The sequence below is a fragment of the Zingiber officinale genome, chromosome 1B (assembly GCF_018446385.1).
Source record: "Zingiber officinale cultivar Zhangliang chromosome 1B, Zo_v1.1, whole genome shotgun sequence".
In the NCBI taxonomy this organism is placed as follows: Eukaryota; Viridiplantae; Streptophyta; class Magnoliopsida; order Zingiberales; family Zingiberaceae; genus Zingiber; species Zingiber officinale.
The window spans coordinates 136,416,086-136,443,195 of record NC_055986.1 but is presented as its reverse complement, the minus strand read 5'-3'; the positions used below and the strand labels follow the sequence as shown (position 1 = coordinate 136,443,195).

The 27,110-nt window shown below is 34.3% G+C and overlaps 3 protein-coding genes across 9 annotated transcripts; all 3 read right to left on the bottom strand.

Moving 5' to 3' along the window:
- Positions 1-219: 219 nt before the first annotated feature.
- Positions 220-6,594, bottom strand: LOC121981168 (aberrant root formation protein 4-like). Its single transcript, XM_042533563.1, has 14 exons — positions 6,403-6,594; positions 6,138-6,317; positions 5,905-6,054; positions 4,307-4,379; positions 3,462-3,640; positions 3,308-3,367; positions 3,081-3,234; positions 2,928-2,993; positions 2,517-2,785; positions 2,373-2,444; positions 1,636-1,713; positions 1,370-1,567; positions 812-863; positions 220-671 (listed from the first exon to the last, which is right to left on the bottom strand). The coding sequence occupies exons 1-14, from the start codon at positions 6,514-6,516 to the stop codon at positions 451-453; spliced, it is 1,866 nt and encodes a 621-aa protein (XP_042389497.1). The 5' UTR covers positions 6,517-6,594; the 3' UTR covers positions 220-450.
- A 2,216-nt stretch (positions 6,595-8,810) lies between these two features.
- Positions 8,811-9,930, bottom strand: LOC121981161. Its single transcript, XM_042533550.1, has 3 exons — positions 9,701-9,930; positions 9,481-9,608; positions 8,811-9,088 (listed from the first exon to the last, which is right to left on the bottom strand). Exons 1-3 carry the CDS (start codon positions 9,928-9,930, stop codon positions 8,898-8,900), a joined length of 549 nt encoding a protein of 182 aa, XP_042389484.1. The 3' UTR covers positions 8,811-8,897.
- A 27-nt stretch (positions 9,931-9,957) lies between these two features.
- LOC121981123 (formamidopyrimidine-DNA glycosylase-like) lies at positions 9,958-20,329 on the bottom strand. 7 transcript variants are annotated; one of them, XM_042533498.1, is made up of 10 exons: positions 19,926-20,329; positions 19,798-19,849; positions 19,639-19,696; positions 15,284-15,352; positions 15,073-15,198; positions 12,477-12,527; positions 11,327-11,404; positions 11,138-11,237; positions 10,485-10,519; positions 9,958-10,411 (listed from the first exon to the last, which is right to left on the bottom strand). In XM_042533498.1, exons 1-10 carry the CDS (start codon positions 20,152-20,154, stop codon positions 10,199-10,201), a joined length of 1,011 nt encoding a protein of 336 aa, XP_042389432.1. In that variant the 5' UTR covers positions 20,155-20,329; the 3' UTR covers positions 9,958-10,198. The 7 variants fall into 7 exon arrangements, with proteins under 7 accessions (XP_042389432.1, XP_042389439.1, XP_042389424.1 ...); XM_042533505.1 differs by lacking the exons at positions 19,639-19,696; positions 19,798-19,849; positions 19,926-20,329 and adding exons at positions 15,961-15,967; positions 16,069-16,120; positions 16,197-16,600; XM_042533490.1 differs by lacking the exons at positions 19,639-19,696; positions 19,798-19,849; positions 19,926-20,329 and adding exons at positions 15,910-15,967; positions 16,069-16,120; positions 16,197-16,599.
- Between the last annotated feature and the right edge of the window lie 6,781 nt (positions 20,330-27,110).

Genomic DNA, 27,110 nt, shown 5'->3' with positions numbered 1-27,110 from the left:
CAAAGTAGTATCACCTTAACTGCTCAAGCAATAGCAAGACCTTTAAACTTGAAGTACCACACAAGCATTGTATTGAAACCCAGACAATGACTTGGGAAGAGAACCTGATGAGCTATCTAGTTTGCAAGTTCAATCAAAAAGATGCACTGTCGATCGATGACCTCGTGCAGATTCTTAAAAACCAGTTCTCTGCTAAAAAAACATACACTATTAATCGGATGAAACTCGGGCAAATTATCAGTTTTCTTCATTAAACTACTAAGTTCGGACAAGTTTACAAAAGATAGTGATACATAAATAATTTATCTCCTAAATTCAGTGGAGTGGCATCTGCTTGTTCTCAACGACTAAGGTTCTTCTCCTACAATAAGCTCAAACTTTATTATAACTGAACATAGCTGATACCTGATACAAGAAACTAAAACTGCTAACTGTCAATATTACTATTAATTAACGGATGTGTCTAAGATTGTCTTCCACCAGTTCAATGCATCGACACAAGACCAACTGAACGGGATTCAAGGTGCACAGAATGTGATCTGAGAGCTCACTTTCATCCTTCTCAGTTTCTGCACGAACGCCGCTGACCAATGTTCTGAGAGGTAGAAGCCAGTCTGAGTAAGCCTTTTGCAAGGTGTGCTTTGACATAACGCCGGTGTGGTTTGTTTTTCCTGTGATTGGACTAGGAAATGTTAGAGGATGACCTAGTTCTGCATGTTCAATCAAAAGAATCTACTTGCACAACAAAGAATTTAATCCAAAGAATAGGAGAAATTAGGAACGGGGTTGTTCAGAGAGTTAATAAGTTTACTTGTCGATTCCGTTATCAAAGTAAATCTGAACAAGTTGAGAGCAGACAGAACCTGCAGAAAGAAATGTAATTTGTCATAAATGAAGTGTATACTAATACTATTTTTAAACAAGGAATGATGATTAGAGGTTTGTGCCATAGCAATGCCGATTGACTAAACAGTCGAGAACTTTCTCAAATGACCTCAGATATCAATCTTTTTAACAAGAGAAGGATACTTTAACTACTATAAACACAATCTGTAGCACACATACTTTTAACATATCTCAACCTAAAGAGAAAGCATCCTACTAAACATGAATTTGTAATGTGATTGTCGTAATCGTATAAGGGTTTCTAATCAAATCAAATAAATAGAGTATAGAGGAAGCTTAACAAGAGCTATTCTATAATGATGAAATCTAGTCTGGATATACATAAAACCAGAGCAAGCAAAAGATAAATGTGCTGACTTAATGGCCCAAAGGGTTGAACAAAACATGCAAGATTAGGGCAGATTAATCATCCATGCCAAAAGAAATTAGTTCACTAATACATCAAACAAGTGATTTCAAGTACCGGCTCACTATCTTCTGGGAAGGAAGGAGGACCTCCTTTGGGAGGCTTTAAAATTAACTCCACGAGATTTAGGGCACAAGAGCTCCAGAAGGAACTCTTTTTCTTGTCTGGATGCCTGTTTAAATCATTTTCTGATGAAGCTGTCCAATTTACTTCAGCCGCCATTTCTCCCCTCACAAGATCAACAAGGATGGCAATCTGGACAATAAAGATGTCAGCACAAACAAGTACGTTTACAAGAGTGCAAATATCCAAATGAAGCTCACCATGGATGGTGACTTGCTATTAGTAATAAGAGCCCTCAACATGTCAAACCGGTGGGCAGATGGAAGATCTGAAATTAACTGAATTAATCAAACAAAGTAATTGTTAGAATAACTGCAAAATTCAATGGCAAAAGGAAAAAAAACAACCCACAAGCCAGGTCGGGCACAAACTCAGGCATAGCCCAGGCCATTCAAATCAGCCCAATTTCAAATGTTTTCTAAAGAATTGAAGTTTGTCTTAAATAAATTTAAAAGCTTATACTTAAAACTTATTTTAAAAAAAACTGCATTTGAATTTTCTTTTAATTTTTAAATATTTTCAGCATTTTAAAATTCATTTTTAATTATTATATAAATATATTATATTAAAATATTAAAAAGTCTAGGCCCAATGGCCCTAGACCGTGCAAAACACTGCACGGGCCAGGTCAGGTTCTGCACTTGACGTGTAGGCCAAGGCACAGCATGGCAAGCGCCAGGTTTGACCTAGTCTGGCTCAAAAATTGCAGGTCAGCTGAGCCGATGCTGGCATTGCATTATTGAAAGATTTGTAAAACAGAATGAAACTAAGTCAGCTGTTGTTCAACAAGGTTCAACATAATTATGTTCGCACCCATTGAACAAAATTGTTCATTTAGATATCTTTCATTTAATATTCGTCTTTTTCTCTATTCATAAGGATGAGCAAAATGTAAACTTCGAGATGAAAATTCCCATGACCCAACTTTAAACTTTACCTTCTTCAATGTAGAAAAAGCTTTTTTCCTTAATGGTACATCTGTTGCATAAATCATGATCCTTTGTATAGCCTGCAATACTCACTGATGAATAAATAAAAGATAAGGGCAAGCATAAGCACCTGAAGCAGTATTGTAAGGTACCTGAAGGATTGTGAAAAGGCTCGGAATGAAGGATGAAAAATCTATATGAGCATCATTTTGTTCATCAACAACATCTGGAACCATCATGCTAAGCAGGTCTATACAATGAGATTTTATTTCCCACGAATACTCAATAGACAAAAGTATAGGTTTCAACATCCCAATAGCTTGCCACCTTTCAGTTCGATTGCTCTGTAATTTGGTTAGAACAGATGTCAACTTCTCAGTATCAGTTTTTGTAATTCCATCATTGATTCGTGCCCAAATTACTGTAAGGACAATGCAGGAACATGGAAAGATATTATTATTTTAAGATAGTAATAGCTGGTAAATACAATAACAACCTAATACTAGCATTTTAAGAAAGTAGTAGCTGATAAATACAATAACAGCCTAATACACATTAGACACCTGCAAGTGCTGATCCATTTTCTGCTAAAGAGAAGCAGCTTACAAAGCCATTGTCGTTGTCATCACCTACATCACTTCAAAACAGAACTAGCAAATAGTCACTGGTAGAACAATTTCAACAACTAAAAAAAATGCTGGACTGATTATAGCTACCTTTGGCTAATTCATCAATTAGAGAAGTGACCTCGGATCCAGTTATCAAACCAAAAAAGGTGAACCCAAAAAAAGGAAGGAACTCAAGCAGTTTCATAATAAGCGAAGAATAACTTGAAACTGTGTCTACATGTTTGATTCTTGATATAAGATCCTGTGTACAATAAAGAATATAATCAGATTTAAAAAAAGCAAAGAGATATAGAGGTACTTTGAGGATACTCAACAATGTTTTGTAGGATGTATAGACCAAATATAGCATGAAACTCAGTTTTGATTCTTCCAACCTGTTGCAGGGCACAACCAAAGATATCTATCAGGAGAAACAGATCGATAAACAAGTTACTACAGAAAGATGTTAGATAGTATGGAGGCACAAACCATTTTCCTGCCAACTGCTTGGATAGATATTGCAATGCTAACTGCAGCACCAAATAATCCCCTAAGAGTATCTTTATCTTCCTCACCAGCCTCTGAAGTGCTGGCCTGAAGAACATCAAGGACAACAGGTAATGCCACCTTAACTTGTTCAAGATGACGCCTCTGTATGCAAAGAAAAACTGGAACAGCAACTTAATCATGAAGGAAACCTAAATATAATTCTGATGTACATAAAATTGTTAAAAAATCACTAATGCAATGCACAGATATTCAGAGGACCACCAGTTCTCTTTACAGAAGACAAAAACATAAATAGACCAAGTTTACTAATATTGTAAAATGATGTTTTTATACTGCTAAAAGGGACTATTCATCATGCAAGCATACAGACATTTAGATAACGAAAAGATACATCTAGTATGGTTGGAACACATTGATCGATGAGTGGATAAATATTCACCTACAAGGTAGGAAGATAGGACAACAGAAAACTTGATCACCAAGCAATTACCATACAAACATTCAGGAACAAAAGAACAGGTTAGTTTGGTTGGAACTAATTGACACAACAAAAATATGAAAACATGGAAAATTCCCAATAGACAAGTACAAGCCTTGTTCTTTAGGCCTTGGTAATGAAGGTAACTAAAATAACAGCTAGGTGTTTGAGGCAAAAGCAAATCAAGATGCTTTTAATTCTTAGGCATGATTTTGATAATGTAGATACATTAATCAAGTAGAGAAACTTTAAATGGATCAATTTCCAAGAAATATTGCCCTCACATTGTACAGAACAAATGTAACAGATAAGCAAAGTGTCAAGTACTATTCAATAAAAAAACTACCTTTTGAGATCCCACTTAATAGTGGAATAAAGTAAATTGGTGACTTCGATACTGTTATCTGTGAATCTAATGCCTACACCATTTAAAACAACACAGTTATTGTACCAAAATGATGGTAAATAAATTATGATTAAAAACAAAAGACAATGTATCGCCACCAGATGACAAGCATTTCTCCCTATACAAATTACATAATTTCACTACCCCATAAATACTTCTAAGAAATGTGGGTATTGACAATAGACACTATCACAATATACATTGGGAAGATATATATGCAATAAAAAGAGAAAGAAACAGAGAAAAAAATACAAAACTATCATATAGTCATCAACCAAATGCATATTGATACCAAGAATTAATATGGAAAATTTGTAATTCATCAAACAACTAACTAACAATCATATTTCCGAACAATTATGCATATGTAACAATCTAAGAATGGACTATCAAAGACAACATTCTATTGTTCATGTTATTTGACTATGACAATTGTGTTATAAGTTTTCAAAATGTAAGGTTTGATATTTTGTAATTTTACTTGATGCAACTAGTTTCTTTAGGAAAGGAATAGGCCAAAAACCTACCCACCATATATTTTCATAAATAAAATAAATTACAAAGGTGTGAAAAATAGATAAGCATACACTTTGAAGGGGAGTGAATAAGGGAGAAGAAAATCTTACCACAGAGCTCAAGGAATCTAACTGGTGGAGTAAGAAAACCCAACACCATGCTAGAATAGGTCCTAATAGTGCAGTTATTTAGTTTGAAATGTTTTCATCTCCAATAAAACATTAAGGAAAGGTAAATGTAAAAAAGAAAAAGAAAAAATCTTTGAAAAATTCAAATAGATATTTATGAAAATTCATGAAAATATATCCACTATAACATCATACAAATGACCAATGGAATGGAATTTAAACAATTATTCCTATGCAACATTTACAGAATGGATCAAAGGCAATACACTAGCCAACACTTGGAAGTACCTGTCGAGATCTTTAATAATGAAAACTGTGAACTAAATCAGAATTTTCCACTTCATAACTCCACTTTCATAATATTTAGTCGAGACTGTATTAGCTCTAGTGACACTTGAAATGTGTGCAACATTTAAAAAGTGGGCCTTCGAATACAATAACAAATCACAAATGTACTATATGTTAATACTCATGTACTTCCGACATTTGTGAACTAATTGGAATTTTTAAGCATGTAAACCATCAAAAATTATGAAAAATATGCATTGCAGATGAGCCATGTTTTTATTTATGAGCTCTATGGAAGGTTGAAATCTAATGACTGAAATGAGGATAACTATACAGACACATTAGCATACTTACATAGGCATTCTTCTGTTAAGAGAATGATAGTTGAGTCAGGAAGCACTAACCACTAATCTTTAGCTAAAGAAGTAACTTATTGGATGAAGTAACATAAACATATTGGCATTTTCCTTAATAAGCTTCTTTCTGGAGATGCCATTTCAGTGAGATAATAATCGTCAAGTAGAAACATTATTAGCGAAAAATACTTCTATTTCCATTCTCAGATCTTAAACACTAAAAGAAAGATAACTTCGCAACAATAACCACCTCACAGAGGATCGCGAGCATATCTCGTGGACTACAGGTTGCTACAAGGCCATCAATAATACTTTGAGCAGTCTGCTGGCATTGATCTGAGAGAGAAATGAACTTCACTACCACTTTAGGCAGCTCAAGAGAGAGCGCCTCAACCACCATCTGCGTCGAAGAACATTTAGTGAGACTCCAAAGACAAATAGTATCTACAAAAAAATCCATAGTAAAGAAAAGGAGAAAAAAACCTGATTTGATAAAGGGGACGAGAGATAGGAAAGTATTTCCTCAAGTGCTCTCTCAGCCACTGATATGTCGATTGTGGCGTCACTCGAATCCGAATGCAGGGAATCAGCGATCGAGTCAAGGAGTTCAACCGCTGTAGCGACCGCCTGGCTGGACTCATCGAAATCGCCGGATTCAAAAGACTGACACATGATGCCGACGATCAACGTTAGCTTGGAGTAAACGAGAACTCAGATGGTTTGGGATACTAACTAGGGATTCGATTACCTTCAAGCAAGCATCGAGGGCATCTTGGAGGCAGATCTTGGAAGTGAGTGAGGAGATATCTTGGTTATCGATCCCGGCGAGGTTGATCTCGCTAGAGGGGCTCTCCGCCGCCATCAGGACGGCGTACGTCGGAGAAGACCGAAGACTCGCGAGGTGGCTTAGCGTTGGGCCGGGGAATTTTATCGGGTACGATAGTTCAATTTGATGGGGAGAATAACAATATATATTATGCTTCGTATTTTACTATTTCTATATGCCACCAGTAATTACTATTTCTATTATTAGTTAAAAATATTAAGTGTACACGAACTATTTTACTATTTCTTAATAATTTTATTGTTTATTTTTTCCAATTAATTCCTATTGAATTTATTAGCAATTAAATTGTCAGTAAGATATGATCCAAACTTCGAATTACAAATTTCAATTGCCAATTGAAAAAGAAAAAAAAAAGCCAATCATCGAGAAAATTACAAATTCAAGTTTTATTAGAAAATAATTAAAAATTATATTAACTCCTGATGGAATTTTTTTTTTTAGACTAAATGATTAGAATATAAACCCTTAAAATACATTTTGTAAATTATTATTAAGAATATTCTAGTAATATCATATTTATATATTAATTATATACATATATTACAATTCAGACCAATCAGATTCTGATCAAATAGATTTATCATTTTTTATAACAAAATCAGTTGGGTTATATAATAATAATATTTTTAATAAAATATAATATATTTTTTAAAAAAATAATATTTTAAAATTGTTAATAAGTTAATAAAATTAAACTTAAACAATATTTAAATGTAACATTCTGTTCAAAGTAAAACTTAACTTTTTTAAATAGAGGATAAATCGTACAATTCATACATATTCAAAAGTGAAATTTATTTCGGCATCCAGAGTATTTTTCCAAATATTCCCATGCTCTAAATCTTCTCCATTGAAAAGAAAAAAAAAGTGGGATATTCACAATAATTCGGCACAATTTTATATCCAGTGATTTTTAGTTTAAAATAATAATAATAATAATAATAATAATAAGATTAAAAATAGTTGCACTGCATACAACTCTCTTTATTTTATATTTTTTTGTTATTTAAATTTTTTAAAAATTGAAAAATTAAAATATATAATTAATTTTATTTAAGAAGTAAATTAATGATATTTGATTGGTAAAATATTTCATTATAGAGTTCGAGATATTTAAGAATGAAATATTTAATTGGCCATATGTATATGAAAACCATAAATATTTAAGAAAAAATATTGGATTTAATGTGGATGCTATAATAGGATTTGAATCTTAATCATCATAAAAGGATTATTATCTTCAAAAGATACTATTATTGAATTAAGAGGGAAGATAGAATAACCAAATCAAAATTTATTTATTTCTTCAATTATTATATTTTGGTAATAATGTAATTTTTATGTGCATTATTAGCATATTAATTGATGATTAACATGTTTATTTGTAAGGAATTGCTGTGTTTATAATAAATACTGATGATTACGTGCGATTGTAAACTCATGCCCTTTAAATTTTCTATTTGAAGCTATACTCATTTAATATTTATTATAAAATTCATGTAATTATTGGCTTACATGTGAGGATATTCTCAACTTAAATAAGTAAAACATGCAATTAATCATAAGAATCTGTAATTTTAATGAATCTTGAAATCATAAGAATCGAAAACAGTAATCTAATCAGATACTTAGTCCGAGAGAGAAACAATACCATTTACGTCATTTTCAATTCAATGTTAATTACAACACGTGAGGGTGATTATATATAATAAGTAACAATTATTTAGTCCAGTGATAACTATGATTCAAAAAACTTTTGAATAAAGGTTAAAAGTTTGAATCATATAGGTCCTATTAATGTCATAATGGGGTACAGAAATGAAATAAATTATTGATTTAATAAAACTTTTGATTTAATCTTTTTTACTTTCATCACAAATGAAAAATAATTTGATATTCAATGTGGTACAGAAATAAAATAATAATAATAACAACCAACATGCTTAATACATTAAATAGATTATTGAATTAGCCAGTTAAATATGAACTTGAGTTGTGATTATAATTATGACACTAATTAATTTCAAATTTAAATTGTAAACTAATGAAGAAAATTTATAAGCTTGAAAGGGTAAAATTATTAGCAACCAAGACGAATGGATCAAAACAATTATAAATTTCTTTTCACAAAAATGTCCGTTCAAGTATTAGATATAATGACACCCTAATATATCCTTATGTAAACAATTATAAATTTCCTTTTTAAGTTCATTCAAAAGATAGCAAAAACTGTTGTCTTCTGAGGGAATGCATGCCTAGTTCCCTTTAGAAGTCAAAGACATGCTCTACGACATTCATTAATTTTCACCATCACATTAATTAAATAAATCCTTTTGGCTATCTTTAGCACATCTTCCAGGCAGGTGATGAAATAATTAACCTAATTAGCCCATTCATTAAGTTTTAAGCCACACAACTAACGTTGCTCTTATACTTACCTGAAAAATGGAAATAGATATATTAAGGCTCAATCTTTGGCCACCATTCTCTGTGATTTCCCACAGCTTTATTGAACTGCCATTTGCAAACATGCGCAACACCAAGAAAGCTAGACAGAATTTGCGAGGGGCATTGCAGTTCAAGAAAGCTGTGGAAGATAACAAAGAAGGCCATCATCATAACCAACGTAACCCGCACTAACACTGTAGAGCAGTAGTAGAGGAAGAGCGACGCAGTGAATTAAATACAGCGGAAATAGAAAACCCAGATGGGCATATTTATAGAGGGAGGGAGTAAAGAGCAACGTGAGTCTGTGGAAGACTGAATCAATCCCAACAAGAGTCTGCATCTCAAGTTCTAAACGATTACCACTTTCTCCCTCTTTTCAAATTAAGTCTGACGCGCCCTACCACAAAAAAGCTGACAGACTTTTCGGCTCCCACGACAAGTACAACATCCACTATGAATAATCCCGACTCGATTAATTAAATGGAAAGGCGTGAATGAATTAGCGATGAATGCGGGAGGGAGAGAGGTCACCTTGTCGGGCCGACCGAGGCGCGCCCGTTGAGGTCGCCGCTTCCTGCTCCACGCCGTTGACCACCGTCTCGTCTCCAAGTCCAATGACATGGGTTGTTTTCTTTAATAGTCTATTGTATTCGAGAAGTCTAAAGTGGACATTGTAAGCAAGTTCAGATTAATGATCTATAGGAAGAAATTAAAAACATCTATAATATGCTACAAAAGTTGTTGCTCTTACACCGGCAAATCCCGGGCGACGTGCGTGTTCTTTCCTTGTTTTCTTTTGGTCTGATGGGGTGAGAGGCCTTCGCTGTTCAAGAAGAGGCTTTCCCAGATAACTTTGGTGCTATGTAGTGTTTTGAATCCTGAGCATGACCAACCAATTCGCAAGTCTGACAGAATCCTCGTGCTCGGTAGGGAGCTGCATACCATATTGATCTGTAATTTCCTCATTGTGATATCAAACATGCGTTAGTAAAATAGCTCGGCAAGGGATACACGTACAAATTTACAATCATGCATGCATGCTAAGAGAATTTACAACTTAGTTACAAATTTGCGTGCTGAGAAACTCCAGCACAGCCACTGTACACCTAGAAGAACAGAAATAAGAAGCCACTCTGAGGAAGAATGACCTCAAGCAGTAGAATAGTTTGTAGTATCATGCTGCGTAGACCTGAGTTTTATTTCTCTGTTTTTTGTTGGCTTGACAACCTCTCATTCGATGAGCTTGTAGTTATTTCTCTGTCATCCCTTTACCGTGAATTCCATCATTCTTCCTCGTAGAGGTCTTCCATCGATGAGTCCTGACGCACTCAATAGACTCACTTTCTTCAAAAGTTGTACCGTATTCCTCTTGTTCACTTCCTGATTTTCTTCGCTTAGTTCCTAAGACCCCTTCCAACTGTCTCCCAGTTAACTTCTGCAACTCTGGTACATAAGCCGAATTCTGACCATGACACAGAGTTAAGAGAGCAAATGAGTTAAATATATATATATATATATAGTAGCAAGGACCTTACTCTGCCACCTGCTGTAACAAATTCAATCTTCTTTCCTGTCAAATAGAAGGTGGCGTTACTTAATGATTCATAATTAGTCTAACATGAAACTTTGCATATTTTATTTCTGTGGATCGATGTGAGGGCATGCCACTAATAATTGAAAAACATCCAAACAAAAGCGTAAAATATATCCTCATAATAGGAAAAATAGAGGAAAACATTACAATACGCTTCTAAAATTTTAATGAGATGCTAAATTTGTTTAGCAAAGAATTCAAGGATTGATTAGAGTAACCAAAGCAGTTAAATAAAAAAAAAGACTGAAAATGAACCACATTATCATCATGTATACCCGCTGCAAACTTGTAACTAGCATATCATTATTTGGGTTTTTGTAAACTCCATAACTGTTCACTATCACTGATTATTTTAATGAGCTTTAATCCACTTATAACAAACTTAGGAAGAGGCACCCGGCAAGTGCATAAAACTGAATAACTCAAAGTACAAACTGATGCTTCAGGACACTCTTTAAAGCTGAAATGCTCTCCAACTTTCTCTGCACAATGGGGGAATGACTACGAACAGGTATAATTACCAGGACCTCTCAGTTACCTGTAACCAAATTGACAGGTAGATCAAGATGTTCAAGGAAAAAAAGGACGTCTTACCATTGATTTTGCCAGACTTTTTGCCCCAACGCAAATGAAACAACCATTCTTTTGGAAAGTAGCTGGAGTTTGCATCAACTTCAACCGCATGTTTGATAACCTATAGTTATTTTCTTTGCATTTGTTCTTACGAATCACAAATGTTTCTTTTACAAACACAAAAGCATCACAAATTATATTCTACGTTACCTCTCTGATGCATTTGTGTAATGACTTGCAACTCTCTTTGGTCAAGCTTGAAGCAATTTGAAGGGGATGAATCTTTGCCTAAAACAGTACAGGCACCTAGAATGTCATACTAATGCATTTTCAAATAAAGAAATCTCACGCATGAAAAATACAAGCTCTACGATAATGTTATACAACATGCATGGCACGAATGGAAGATATCAGAATTATCCTGGTGTGGTCAAAGACTGAGTATTAGGGGAAAAAATAAACATGCAATGTCTTTCACTACATCCCACATATCATTACAGGTGTAGAAAAGACGTCAAATACCCTAAGTTGGAGTCTAATCACAAATTATTCCTAATGACTCTTCCCTAATGATTTCAAGTAGATATAATTTTGCGATGAACCTGTATTAGAAAAAAAAATAGAAGAGGTTTTGAACTACCATCAGATGTACTTGTGTTTTTTATCCTAAAATTAGATGCAAAAAATATGGAATTTGATAGGTATGCCATGAATTTGTCTGTAGTCTTAGTCTCCAGGTCACTATGTTTAATGGTTTGTGCAAAAGGATGCATCATAACGGTATAATTTGTGAAAGATATTATTACTCCTAGATGCACACACACAATGTGTGGTTTGTTAACATGCACATTTATGAACCATGATTCTCCTAGGATTTTCAGAAATAGTTCCTTTCTACCAGCTTAAGGAGTATATTTTATGCTCAACAAACACAATAGATTGTTTTATTCACAGAACAATTTCCAACACATTGATAATAAACAAAGCATGACTTGCTTTGCAATTCTACTAATTTGCGAAACAAAGGGTTAGAACATTAACTTTTTTATATTTCTGATGAGAAAGATTGCGGTTAACACCACAGAGACTTTTGTTATCACCCACAACAACTATTACTCAAAATTATGTACTATTACAACCATAACTAAAGAACACACTATACATCCTTGTTAGTCTATGGTATTCTTCCAAATTCCCATCTTGATATACTTTTGTGTTTCGTGAAGCACATAAATTATATCTGAGATAAGGCTAAGTCATCGCCATAGATGCCTACGACCAGTTATATGGCATCAATCAATGAAAAAGATCACAAGTATAAATAGATATGACAAATGATATAGAAAATATGCATGATAACCTGGTAAAGAACTTCATCTGCAATCCAATTCCCAATGCCTGAAATAAAGCCCTGTGGAAAGAACATGAATTCCAAGTGAAAATAGTCTAATTGCATAAAGACAAACAACTATTGAAGGTAAAACAAATAGGAATGATTCTTGGAATCTTGTATGGGCCCTTGTACCAAAGTGGAATAAGTCTTGCAAAGAAATTACAAAAAAAAATCCCAACATTGGGATAAAGTAAAGATAACAAAGTCAAAGATGAAAACAGGTGATAAAGCCAAACTTTTAGAGGGAAACTGCAGCAGGTATAGCAACCACGTCTTGGAAAATATTAAAGCCATGGCATGATCTAGTGAATTGCATATTTCATATTAATCAGTCAAACTCACAGTTATTTTGAGATTGTCTAATTGTCATATAGTTTGCATATTCTTTTGATATTCTTTGTGTATCATGAAAGATTCATGTAGCCAACCATAAATAGTTGGAACAAATGTCTCAATGATGATGATAGCATGGTCAAGAGATATAAATCAAGAGATTTTTCAAGAGGTAATGCCATTGTAACAATAAGAGAGCCAAATAAATCAGCAATGTCATATGCCTCACCAGACAATTTCAATCATCAAGGGGAATGAATTTTCTGAGGACCATAGCAGTTAGGAAAAATTGGCATCATAAACTGAATAGAGGGAACTTGGCATCATTCTCTATGATAAAATTTTCCAATATGAAACTTGAAGTATATAGCCATCTGCGTTATGACTCAACTTGGTTCACCATGTTTAACAATGCAAGCAAAGAATCACACTATAATGACATCATGAATTTTCTAGTTAAAAATTAAATATAAAATGCAAAAGCATTGGTATTATGAGAATATAAAATAATGAAAATGAATTTTCAGAATAATCATTTAATAAAATATAAAAAGCTAAAACCTTATAAATGCATATAAAATAAAAATACCATGTTAACATTTTTCATTATTTTGGTTATGCTTGGCCCAAACTGTAAATAGATAATCCTCAATTAAATATAGGATGATTATGCTTGAAAAGCTCAAAGGCATAAGCTAAAGATTAATCTTCATGATCAAATATGCTTGATCTATGTGTCGTCATAATTTTTATATCAATGACCAGATACAAAAATATACTTTTGGACTTATTTTCACATGCATGACAAAATACGAACATAATGGTGGTACCCCAAATGGTTGAGGTGGAGAAAGTTAGTACCCTGAGTGGTTTGACCGAGATTTTGATGTTTGGGAAAATGAGTTAAAGCTAGACCTTGTTTTGTTATTTGATATGTGTTTAAGTGTGTAGGGACTTAGAAGAACACAAACGACCACCTAACAACTCAGGGTTGTTGTAGTATGAAGAAGGGTAGTATGAGACACTCAAGGGACCATAAGGACAAGGAGTATCAGAGACAGTTGTACTTAGAGCAGAAGACACAAACATGAGAGAAGGATGACACGAGGAATGAGCCAACGAGCTCAGTGCATTCGAGGGATGAGAGGTTTGGTAGTAGAGTACACCGGTAGAGCAAGGGACAAGAAGTCGAGAGAAAGCCTACTTAAGATAAGTTGTTGTGAGTTGAGTGAACTTGTATTTGAGATGAAAGGTAGAACTTAGGTTAGATGGACTCATAGTAGACCGGTTCTAGTCGATTGGAATTCTGATCGACCAAAAAATTAAACTGCTCTACTGATGCACAACAACACAAGTTTATCTATTTATCTTTGAACATGTTCAAAGTCGATCGATATGAGAGGTCTGGGCAATCGGATAACAAATTTAGTCGATTGGAAGTACACATGAAGCGTGATCCAGGTCAAATGCAAACGGGGAGATCAGAGATCTGATTGACCAAGTGGATCAGTCGATCAGAGTCCTCTTCGGTCCACCGAAAGGCTGCCACGTCAACAGTGGCGATAAGTGAAGACCTGTTTGTGGATAAGGTCAACAACTAACTCGACATTATGCGATCGACTATATAAGGTTTTTTGATTAACCGAACGTGTCACATACTTGACAATTTGAGGTGAAAGATATAAAAGGAGACTAGGAGGCTCGAGGCAAAATATGAACACACAAAATTATACTCTTTTCATACAATCTCTCATTGTCAGAGTGCCTTTACTTTATTCTTACTTCTTGCTACTATTGTAATTCCTATTATAAGAGGTTTCTCCACCTCCAACCTTTTACCAAAGAGGATAAAGATAGTAGACTTCGTGTGCATACGTCTTGGACATAGCAACCTGGAGTTGTGAACCAAGTAAATCATTGTGCCCATCTAGAATGATTGTGTTTGTTTGTTCATGTATTTTTATCCACTAATGTGTGTTTGTCCTTGCTAAAATCTTAGCAAGAGAAAGTTAAATTCTATTTGCAGGTTTGCTATTCACCCCCTACGTCTCTAGCAATCCTAAGTGCCACCCTTGCACTGTACAAATGGAGCCTAAGTAGTAACATATTGTGTGTGGTTATCTCATATGCATGTGTATGTAAGAATATGTTCTTGAATAGCAGTTATAAATTGATAGAATATCACACAAGACACAACAAGTAACATTTACACAAGTCACTACAGATAAACCTGATCAAGTAAGAGAGCTTTTATTGCAATCTTCTTTTTGCTAAGGGACTCCACAAACTCATCAACTGGCACAAGCTCCAACAGGGCATCAGGGCCTAGCTCAGAAATTGGAGGTACAGATTGTGGCTGCACCAAGCAATATTAACAGCAAGGAGTGTAATGATAAAGAAACTAGAACACTTTCATTCAAGAAAGAAATGCCAGAATGTACATCTTTAAGCAAGCGAACCCGGGCAAAACGTCTCTTATCAGTAAAACAGAACTCCACGCTATCATCTAGCTGCAGATGTGGCAGAGAAATGATAGGATATTTATAGATCACAGAATCAATTTGAGTAGAAAACCCACTAAACTTCACAATTACTCAGACCATAGGAGAAAGCTCTAGGCTTTACTATTTCACGATTATGAAAATTTTATAATTGCTCATTTGTTCTCAAGGATATATTGAGACAAAATGAATATAGACTGAGATATACAACATATGAACATGAGAAAATACAAGTTACTCTTCTCTTTCAAATGCACAAACAAGATTGTACTTAATTGAACAAATTTGAATCTCTAATCTTCACTAAGCATTTTGACTGTGCTATGTCGCGATCTCCCTTCTTTTTCTCCAGATACAAGCCAAAGGCTTTTCTTTTAGTATGATGCACAATTAGGCATAGAGGAATTTCACAAAACTTTATCGCATAATTTAAATTTGGTTTCACACAACTCACATCTCTACTAAAAAAAATATGACAAAATGTTAACCAAAGAAGACGAAAAGAGAAAATAAGAGGAATAGAAAATATAGAACATTGAGAAGAAAAAAAGGGGAAAAAGTCGTACTTTAACAAACACCTTTGAGTACTTTAAAGGCCACTCATCGGAGTCACTTACCGAAGACCTAAAGAGAATTGAAGTAGTTCTATGAACAACTTAAACCTTAATAATGTTTTCAACTTTTAATTCAAGCGAAAAGACAATCCAGAAGGCCAAGAACACGACCTCACGTATTTAGTTACAGCGACGCCTTTGATACAAATGGCGCCCGTCATTCCTGGAACCACAGAAGACGAACAACCAACTTAAGAGTTCATCGAACAGGTGGGATCCTAAAAGAAGAGAGTACCCACCAAAATGGAAAGAGGGGAATGGCGGTGAGTCGAGGCGTAGCCATAGGTTCTTGCCCTTACGAAGGGCGGCGACGATGGTTTTGCCGACGAGGGTCACCTCAAGCTCGGACGCCGAGACTCCGTCGATGACCTTAGGATCGTCCGCCACTGAGCACTCGCAGATCCTCTTCCCGGCGCAGTGCTCCTCGATCGCCCGTCGCGCTGCCTCCACCTCCGGTAGTTCTGGCATCTCTCCCTCGCTATATCGCGCTTCGCCTGTCGGTGCCTTAAGCGGAACAAATGGTGATTACCTCACCGCGCCGCTGACAGTCAGTCACCCAGTTCAGTGTTGGTGGTATAAGGCGGAAAAAAAAAACTCAATTGATTATCCGGTGACCATCTGAATATCTGCGGTATCATAGTCCGTGTACGGTGGTACTGGTAGAGTTTGATTTAGGTGTTTGAGAATAAAAGAATGAATTCATTCTTAAATAATTTTATGTTTAGTGGAAGGAAATAAAATTATGATTTTAGGATGAAAGTCAAAATTTTGAAATTTTTTTCTCTTGAGTTGTTTTTGAATTTTGATAGGAATAAGAATAAAAATTAAATTTTAGATAAAAATATTTTTAATATATTTATTCAAATTTTTTTCATTTTATTTTTTTTTGTTTTGATAGGAATAAGAATAAAAATTAAATTTTAGATAAAAATATTTTTAATATATTTATTCAATTTTTTTTCCATTTTATTTTTTTTTCTTATTCTTTCTCATTATACTTTCTCTCTCCTCATTTTCTAATCATAATTTCTCTCTCATCATACATTCTTTACTATTTTCTCTTTGTCCCCTCGGATGGATCTAGTGGCTAGCGCATGAGGTGTTGCCACAATGAGGTTCCAAAGGCTAGTAGCCGTTCGTGATTTACCTCCTCCGTGTTGGCCCTGGGACGGGTTGACGAGGGCGCTGGGGGCGAGCGTATTCGCCTTTTGCCATAATTTACTATTTTCTCCTTATATTTTCTCCCATCACACACTTTCTCTCCTCATTTTCTTTCTTTTCATTATCTTTCATCACACTTTCTCTTCCATCACACTTTCTCTCCTCAATCTCTGCTACCATACTCTTACTCCTTATTTTCTCTCATCACACTTTCCCTCTCTTCATTCTTTCCCATCACATTCCCTCTCTTCATTTTTCTCATCATACTTTCTCTCTCAACATATTTTTTCTCTCATCGTACTTTCTCTTTTCTCAATCTCTCATCATTTTCTCTCATCACATTTTTCCTCTCTTTATTTTTTCTAATCACAATTTCTCTCTCATCATACTTTTTCTCTCCTTAATCTCTCCTATCACGCTCTCTCTTCTCATTTTCTCTCACTACACTTTCCACTCTTCATTTTTTCCCATCATATTTTCTCTCTCATCACACTTTCTCTCTCATCATATTTTTCTCTCACATTCAACTTCCTCTCACATCTAATTTTTTTTCTCTTATTTTTCTCTAAGGGTAAAAAAAAATTTAGATTCATTCCAATTGAAAATATTCAACTAATCAAACATTATTTTTAAGAATGAAACCCAAGTTCATATTCATTCATATTTCATAATACTATAATATTCACTCCTATTCAAATTCCTAAGAGTGAACAAAATATCACCTTATGTTAACACCCCTCTGTATTACGAGTAAGTATTATAATGTTCACTCACAAGAGAGAGGGAAAAATGTTAAGAAAGACATTCATCCCTCTCTCATATTAATTTTTTTTATTTTTTCCTTTTTTAAACGGTAATAAATATATTTAAAAAATAACACTATTTTTTAAAAATAATAAAATTATTTTTTTTAAAAGTAAGATTATTATTAAAAATAATAATAATTTAAATATTTTAAAATATATTTATTTAATATAATATAATTTTAAGATAATTAAGTGAACTGTAAAATCTATAAATAATGAAAGTTAATGTTAACAGAAATGTGGATGAAAGAGATATGTTGTTATAATGAATATGTGACGGTGGATCCTATGTATTTTGATGAAGTGGTGAATATTATAATAAAGGTAGATTATGGATGCTCTTAAGGAGTTTATGTTAATTGCGGTCAACTAAAAACAAGTACTTTCATCTTATATTTATTTATTTGGTTTCCGACTATTATGATTTATTATTCTGAATCTATCATTCATAAAGAATAAAAATTAATTGTAATATTGTATTAGTAATATAATGCTCGCTAATAAAAGATAAACACGGATTTATGTTTTTCGACTTAGTATATTCTCAAATAAAATAACCCTTTTTACCATAGCTATACTAAGTTAGCTTGTTTTTAGTTTTCAGTCTATGCTTCTTTCATTGAAATTTCTTTTTGTTTGGATCCAACTCATCAACACTAGCACTAACTTCTTTTTTCTTTCCTTTCTTGAACCACTTTCTCTTATTATTAGATCTAAACGTACTAATAGAACATTCAGCTATAAAATTAAATTTGTCCAGAAATCATTACGACTTCAATTCTTTCTGCCTCCAGTTTAATATGACATAAGACATCAGCAAAAGTTTTGATATTTTTATTGTGAGTTAGATTTTATTTCATTGTCTCCCAAGAATTAGACAGAGAATGGATTACTACTTGAACTTATTGTTCATCAGCCAACTCATGACCAACGGTCTTTAGTTCCTAAATCGCATTTCTCTTAGATGTTGGACCATGGTAACATTCGGACGCTTCTTACAGCTATCAAATTTAATAGTCAACTGTCGAAGCTTGCTTATACTCACTGCATTGTATTTCTCTCTAAGGACGACTTAGGCAACATAAGCTGATGAAAACTGCTCATACTCATACACCAGGTCATCAACCATAGAATTAATCAATATACTATTAACAGTAGAGTCTTTCTTCTTTCATGTCTTATAGACATCAAAATCACGTCTGTGTTATGCTGTCGGAACATCAACAAGTTATTCCATAACCTGCTTGATAGTCTTTAGAACTTATTATTCTTTAAGAACATATTGTATTTAAAAAAAAAATGTGGAACTGCCACATCAGCGGCCCTCCTAGAGCCGGTTCCACGGATATGGAGGGAGGTAAATGCAGGTACACATATTGTATTTTAAGATATTATATTTTGTAGTTATCCCTATTTAGGTGGTGTTTGGTTCTCTAGGAATCAGAATGAGAGCGAGTATCATAGTATTGTGGAATGAGAATGATATGAGCTTGGGTATCATTCTTAAAAATAATGTTTGGTTAATGAAATATTTTCAATCGGAATAAACCTAAATTTTTTTTTACCCTTAAAGGAAAATAAGAGAAAAATTAGATGGAAGAGAAAGTTGAATGCGAGAGAAACATATGATGAGAGAGAATGATGAAAGAGAAAGTATAATGAGAGAGAATAGAATATAGAACATTGAGAAGAAAAAAAGGGGAAAAAGTCGTACTTTAACAAACACCTTTGAGTACTTTAAAGGCCACTCATCGGAGTCACTTACCGAAGACCTAAAGAGAATTGAAGTAGTTCTATGAACAACTTAAACCTTAATAATGTTTTCAACTTTTAATTCAAGCGAAAAGACAATCCAGAAGGCCAAGAACACGACCTCACGTATTTAGTTACAGCGACGCCTTTGATACAAATGGCGCCCGTCATTCCTGGAACCACAGAAGACGAACAACCAACTTAAGAGTTCATCGAACAGGTGGGATCCTAAAAGAAGAGAGTACCCACCAAAATGGAAAGAGGGGAATGGCGGTGAGTCGAGGCGTAGCCATAGGTTCTTGCCCTTACGAAGGGCGGCGACGATGGTTTTGCCGACGAGGGTCACCTCAAGCTCGGACGCCGAGACTCCGTCGATGACCTTAGGATCGTCCGCCACTGAGCACTCGCAGATCCTCTTCCCGGCGCAGTGCTCCTCGATCGCCCGTCGCGCTGCCTCCACCTCCGGTAGTTCTGGCATCTCTCCCTCGCTATATCGCGCTTCGCCTGTCGGTGCCTTAAGCGGAACAAATGGTGATTACCTCACCGCGCCGCTGACAGTCAGTCACCCAGTTCAGTGTTGGTGGTATAAGGCGGAAAAAAAAAACTCAATTGATTATCCGGTGACCATCTGAATATCTGCGGTATCATAGTCCGTGTACGGTGGTACTGGTAGAGTTTGATTTAGGTGTTTGAGAATAAAAGAATGAATTCATTCTTAAATAATTTTATGTTTAGTGGAAGGAAATAAAATTATGATTTTAGGATGAAAGTCAAAATTTTGAATATTTACCTCTTCTCTTGAGTTGAGTTTTGAATTTTGATAGGAATAAGAATAAAAATTAAATTTTAGATAAAAATATTTTTAATATATTTATTCAAATTTTTTTCATTTTATTTTTTTTTGTTTTGATAGGAATAAGAATAAAAATTAAATTTTAGATAAAAATATTTTTAATATATTTATTCAATTTTTTTTCCATTTTATTTTTTTTTCTTATTCTTTCTCATTATACTTTCTCTCTCCTCATTTTCTAATCATAATTTCTCTCTCATCATACATTCTTTACTATTTTCTCTTTGTCCCCTCGGATGGATCTAGTGGCTAGCGCATGAGGTGTTGCCACAATGAGGTTCCAAAGGCTAGTAGCCGTTCGTGATTTACCTCCTCCGTGTTGGCCCTGGGACGGGTTGACGAGGGCGCTGGGGGCGAGCGTATTCGCCTTTTGCCATAATTTACTATTTTCTCCTTATATTTTCTCCCATCACACACTTTCTCTCCTCATTTTCTTTCTTTTCATTATCTTTCATCACACTTTCTCTTCCATCACACTTTCTCTCCTCAATCTCTGCTACCATACTCTTACTCCTTATTTTCTCTCATCACACTTTCCCTCTCTTCATTCTTTCCCATCACATTCCCTCTCTTCATTTTTCTCATCATACTTTCTCTCTCAACATATTTTTTCTCTCATCGTACTTTCTCTTTTCTCAATCTCTCATCATTTTCTCTCATCACATTTTTCCTCTCTTTATTTTTTCTAATCACAATTTCTCTCTCATCATACTTTTTCTCTCCTTAATCTCTCCTATCACGCTCTCTCTTCTCATTTTCTCTCACTACACTTTCCACTCTTCATTTTTTCCCATCATATTTTCTCTCTCATCACACTTTCTCTCTCATCATATTTTTCTCTCACATTCAACTTCCTCTCACATCTAATTTTTTTTCTCTTATTTTTCTCTAAGGGTAAAAAAAAATTTAGATTCATTCCAATTGAAAATATTCAACTAATCAAACATTATTTTTAAGAATGAAACCCAAGTTCATATTCATTCATATTTCATAATACTATAATATTCACTCCTATTCAAATTCCTAAGAGTGAACAAAATATCACCTTATGTTAACACCCCTCTGTATTACGAGTAAGTATTATAATGTTCACTCACAAGAGAGAGGGAAAAATGTTAAGAAAGACATTCATCCCTCTCTCATATTAATTTTTTTTATTTTTTCCTTTTTTAAACGGTAATAAATATATTTAAAAAATAACACTATTTTTTAAAAATAATAAAATTATTTTTTTTAAAAGTAAGATTATTATTAAAAATAATAATAATTTAAATATTTTAAAATATATTTATTTAATATAATATAATTTTAAGATAATTAAGTGAACTGTAAAATCTATAAATAATGAAAGTTAATGTTAACAGAAATGTGGATGAAAGAGATATGTTGTTATAATGAATATGTGACGGTGGATCCTATGTATTTTGATGAAGTGGTGAATATTATAATAAAGGTAGATTATGGATGCTCTTAAGGAGTTTATGTTAAAGCAGACTAAACAAGTACTTTCATCTTATATTTATTTATTTGGTTTCCGACTATTATGATTTATTATTCTGAATCTATCATTCATAAAGAATAAAAATTAATTGTAATATTGTATTAGTAATATAATGCTCGCTAATAAAAGATAAACACGGATTTATGTTTTTCGACTTAGTATATTCTCAAATAAAATAACCCTTTTTACCATAGCTATACTAAGTTAGCTTGTTTTTAGTTTTCAGTCTATGCTTCTTTCATTGAAATTTCTTTTTGTTTGGATCCAACTCATCAACACTAGCACTAACTTCTTTTTTCTTTCCTTTCTTGAACCACTTTCTCTTATTATTAGATCTAAACGTACTAATAGAACATTCAGCTATAAAATTAAATTTGTCCAGAAATCATTACGACTTCAATTCTTTCTGCCTCCAGTTTAATATGACATAAGACATCAGCAAAAGTTTTGATATTTTTATTGTGAGTTAGATTTTATTTCATTGTCTCCCAAGAATTAGACAGAGAATGGATTACTACTTGAACTTATTGTTCATCAGCCAACTCATGACCAACGGTCTTTAGTTCCTAAATCGCATTTCTCTTAGATGTTGGACCATGGTAACATTCGGACGCTTCTTACAGCTATCAAATTTAATAGTCAACTGTCGAAGCTTGCTTATACTCACTGCATTGTATTTCTCTCTAAGGACGACTTAGGCAACATAAGCTGATGAAAACTGCTCATACTCATACACCAGGTCATCAACCATAGAATTAATCAATATACTATTAACAGTAGAGTCTTTCTTCTTTCATGTCTTATAGACATCAAAATCACGTCTGTGTTATGCTGTCGGAACATCAACAAGTTATTCCATAACCTGCTTGATAGTCTTTAGAACTTATTATTCTTTAAGAACATATTGTATTTAAAAAAAAAATGTGGAACTGCCACATCAGCGGCCCTCCTAGAGCCGGTTCCACGGATATGGAGGGAGGTAAATGCAGGTACACATATTGTATTTTAAGATATTATATTTTGTAGTTATCCCTATTTAGGTGGTGTTTGGTTCTCTAGGAATCAGAATGAGAGCGAGTATCATAGTATTGTGGAATGAGAATGATATGAGCTTGGGTATCATTCTTAAAAATAATGTTTGGTTAATGAAATATTTTCAATCGGAATAAACCTAAATTTTCTTTTTTTACCCTTAAAGGAAAATAAGAGAAAAAATTAGATGGAAGAGAAAGTTGAATGCGAGAGAAACATATGATGAGAGAGAAAGTGTGATGGGAAAAAATGAAGAAAGAAAAAGTATAATGAGAGAGAAAGTGTGCTGAGAGAGAAAGAGTGATGGGAAAAAATGAAGAGAGAGAAAGTGTGAGGAGAGAAAGTATGATGAGAAAATGTGATGAGAGAGAAAGTATGATGAGAAAATGTGAAGAGAGAAAAAGTGTGATAAGAGAAAATGTGGAGAGAGAGAGTATGGTAAGAGAAATTGAGGAGATAGAAAATATGATAAGAGAGAAAGTATGATAAAAATGAAGAGAGAGAAAATAAAGAGAGTGTGTGTGTGATGAGAGAAAATATAAAGAGAAAATGGTAAAGAATGTGCGATGAGAGAGAATGAGGAGAAAGGAAATATGTTGAGAGAGAAAATGTGATGATAGAATGAGGAGAGAGAAAGTATGATGAGAGAGAATATGGAGAGAGAGTGAAATGAAAAAAAATTGAACAAATATATTAAGGGTATTTTCATCCAAAACTTAATTTTTATTCTCATTCCATCAAAACCCAAGGGAGGGGGTGAGTTTCATCCATACCCAAGTTTTTTGGTTTCATTCCAAAATTTTGATTCCATTCTTATCAACCAAATACAAGGTTTGGGATTGAATCCATTCCCTCATTCCCAAACCTCTAAACCAAACGCCACCTTAATTTTTCTCTTTTATTAAATACAACTATAATATTCTCAGTAGTCATAATCTAATATAAATAAACACATTATTTAGTAATTTGGTGCAATCCATATTTATGCAATTCACGATTAATTCAATGTTGATCTAATTTCGTTTACCAAATCAAGTGATAAGTATGTTTTCAATTATCATTTGTATGATCCAATGTAACTAACATTAATTAATCATATTATACACAACTCATCAAATTTATAACAAACAAACAAATCATCTATAATGATATGATATTTATAGGATCGGTGCGCACGTGAGAGGAGGGTGAATCACGTGTATTTTAAAAATAATTCTTTTTAAAATACAAGTGTGTAGCGGAAAAATAAAAACAATTAAGTAATGAAAATTAGAATTCAAACACAAGAAGTTACTTGGTTAGGAGCCTTCAGCGACTCCAATTCCAAGACTCACGATCCCTCGAACAGTATCGATAGGCAAATCCACTATAAATCTCTTCCAGAACCACTAGAAGAGGGAATCAAATACAAGTACGAAAAATGAAAAAGTGTAACAACCTACACTTTCCTTTTACAAGTATGAAAGAAGTATAAGAATACTAAATCGTTACCAACACTTTAGAAATATAGAATCTGAATGAGCTTGTGTATCGATGTCGGTCTATCGTCAGCGGTCGGATATCTTGGAGCAGTAGCGCAGTAGCAGAGCGTAGTCAAAGCAGCAGAAAAGTCGTTGAAGCTTGTAATTGAGTTCTGTAGCTTCTGATGGCCAAAGAGCTCTTTTATTGAGCGTTGAGGGCGCCTCCAACCTCAAATATGATCCCTTATGCTTCGGTCGCAATAAGTAGCGCAGACTACGTCCTCTATCCACTCGAAGGCGCCTTTTAGGCCCTCTGAGGCACCTCTGTGCTATGCTTCAGGACGCCTCCAACCATATGGGAGGTGCCTCCATGCCTTTCAGCGAGGGGTTTTCAGCCAATGTTCGAGGGCGCCTTCACCCAATGCGCGAGGGTGCCTTCAATCAGTCCAAGGCGCCTCCAACACTGTTCATCTGTGGCTAAAAATACATTTTCTCCCTTGCAAATAATGTTAATCCAAATAACAAACTATACCCTATAAACAGAGTTAGCACAATTAAATATAAGAGATTATTAATTTGATCATATCTTTTCAAGACAAAGATCTAGCCATGGTCTCAGTTTAGGCTTTTAAAATTGACCTAAATTGGATCAGTGTCTACATATCCAACTAAGACTCGTCCTTATTAGATCACTCTCCTTTAGTGCTTATCTTCACTTACCTGTCAAACATTTAGTCCTCCAGATCTATTAGGACCTTCTCTGGTTCTGCTTAGTATCTGATCAATCTGATCTACTAAGACTTACTTGCAACACTAAGTTAGAATAATAGATATAAAACAGTAAGGTAAAATAATGTTAGCAGCTTTCAAGATTCGCTAGTCCAATTGACCATGCATGGTCGACCAGAAATCAATTGGTCACACATGCTTGGAGTTTACTCCTCCAAGACTTTTCATTACCTAGGGTTACCTCCCCCTAGAGTTGCCTAATTTTATTCACTAGGACTTTCATTGTCTGACTTCACTCACCAAGACGTTCACCATCTAGCTTAACTCACTAAAGTCTGACTTCATTTACCAGGACTTTCACTACCTAGCTTCACTAACTAGGGTTTGACTTTACTCACCAGGACTTCCACTACCTACCTTCACTCACTAGGGTTTGACTTCACTCACTGGGAATTCCACTATCTAGTTTTACTCACTAGGGCTTTCATTACCTTGCTTCACTCACCAGAACTTCCCCTTGCCTAACCTCCAGTTAGGACTAGTCACTCAGTAGACTTCTCACCTAACTAACCTCCAGATAGGGCTTACCTTTGCCTAACCTCCAGTTAGGACTTTTTCTTTCTAGTCATCTAGTCCTGACTAGCTCTTCCAATTAGATCAACCGTTAGTCAACTACATTGGTATATTATCAAATATCGAAACCTTAGAAGTTGATTGCGTTGGTTAATCCTAGGAAAACGTACCAGTTCCACTGTACAAAAATTTTTGTACAAGTGTCGAACCTTTCCTTAAATAACCTTTTGTGTTCTTTAGAAGTTAAATAAGGAATCACAGACGGAACTTAACATCATTGATTCCAAATTTAACTTATCTGTTCTTAATGGTTTAAATTTGAATCGCAAGCAGAACTTAACACTATTGATTCAAATCTACCTAAGTTATTAATTTCATAAATATTAATTTCCAAAATTGGCTTCCAATACTGCATGGCGTGGCACATGGCCTTCTTGGATATGGGAGCAACCACCACCGCCTACGCAAAGCCTTTTAAGGAAAGCTAATATTTATTTCCTTAAATAACTCTAGGTTAACCAAAAATAATAATCGAATCACAAATTCGAAAAAGAAGAAAACACAAAATCGAAAAATAAATTCGATAAACTAGATCTAATTGTCTCTTGTATTTAGAATTCTTACAAAGAAAATAACTAGTATGATGCGGAAGAAAATTACTAGTTATACCTTCTCTTTGTAAGCTAATGACCTCGAGATCTTCTGCCGTATTCCTTGCCTCGCCTTGGACGTCGTGTGGGCGACGATCTTCCAAGATGAACACCACCCAAAAGAGACCTTCCTCTTCCTCTAAGATTCAGCCACCACCACCACTAAGGAGAAGAGAGCAAAGGGAGAGGGAGAAGGGAGAGGGCCGACCACCAAAAGACCTCCAAGCAATAGAATAAGAGTTATGTCTCATGAAGCCCCCTCACCCCTTCTTTTATATTACTTGCCCAAAGCAAATAAGGAAAAACCTTTTACAAAAAATAAAATCATCCAAGAGTTTTTCCTTTTTCCTTTTTATTTTTCCTTTTCTTTCCTCTTGATTGAATCAATCACCAATCAATGGTTGTGATCAATCCTATATGGTTTAGGATTAAGTTTGGCCGGCCCCTTGCTGGGCACCAAGCAAGGTGGCCGGCCACCATATTTAGGAAAGGAATAATAATTTTTTATAAAATTTTACAAGAGAAAAAACTCTTATAAAATTTTACAAGCTCTCTTTCCTAAAGTAGGAGTTAAAAAAGGAAAATTTCTAAAAATTAAAACCATGTTTTAAAATTTAAAACATCTCTTATAAAATT

Excerpts from the sequence above, each read along its gene's own strand:
- LOC121981168 (XM_042533563.1), bottom strand. The coding sequence starts at position 6,516 with ATGGCGGCGGAGAGCCCCTCTAGCGAGATCAACCTCGCCGGGATCGAT. Across the intron at positions 6,055-6,137 it reads CGTCCCCTTTATCAAATCAG|ATGGTGGTTGAGGCGCTCTC; the intron begins GTTTTTTTCTCC and ends TCTTCGACGCAG. Across the intron at positions 2,445-2,516 it reads GCCTTTTCACAATCCTTCAG|GCTATACAAAGGATCATGAT; the intron begins GTACCTTACAAT and ends TGAGTATTGCAG.
- LOC121981161 (XM_042533550.1), bottom strand. The coding sequence starts at position 9,930 with ATGTTTGATATCACAATGAGGAAATTACAGATCAATATGGTATGCAGC. Across the intron at positions 9,609-9,700 it reads GTCGCCCGGGATTTGCCGGT|ACTTCTCGAATACAATAGAC; the intron begins GTAAGAGCAACA and ends TGTCCACTTTAG. Across the intron at positions 9,089-9,480 it reads GCCTCGGTCGGCCCGACAAG|CTTTCTTGAACTGCAATGCC; the intron begins GTGACCTCTCTC and ends TATCTTCCACAG.
- LOC121981123 (XM_042533498.1), bottom strand. The coding sequence starts at position 20,154 with ATGCCAGAACTACCGGAGGTGGAGGCAGCGCGACGGGCGATCGAGGAG. Across the intron at positions 19,850-19,925 it reads ATTCCCCTCTTTCCATTTTG|GAATGACGGGCGCCATTTGT; the intron begins GTGGGTACTCTC and ends CTGTGGTTCCAG. Across the intron at positions 15,199-15,283 it reads GGGTTCGCTTGCTTAAAGAT|CCACAATCTGTACCTCCAAT; the intron begins GTACATTCTGGC and ends TGCTTGGTGCAG.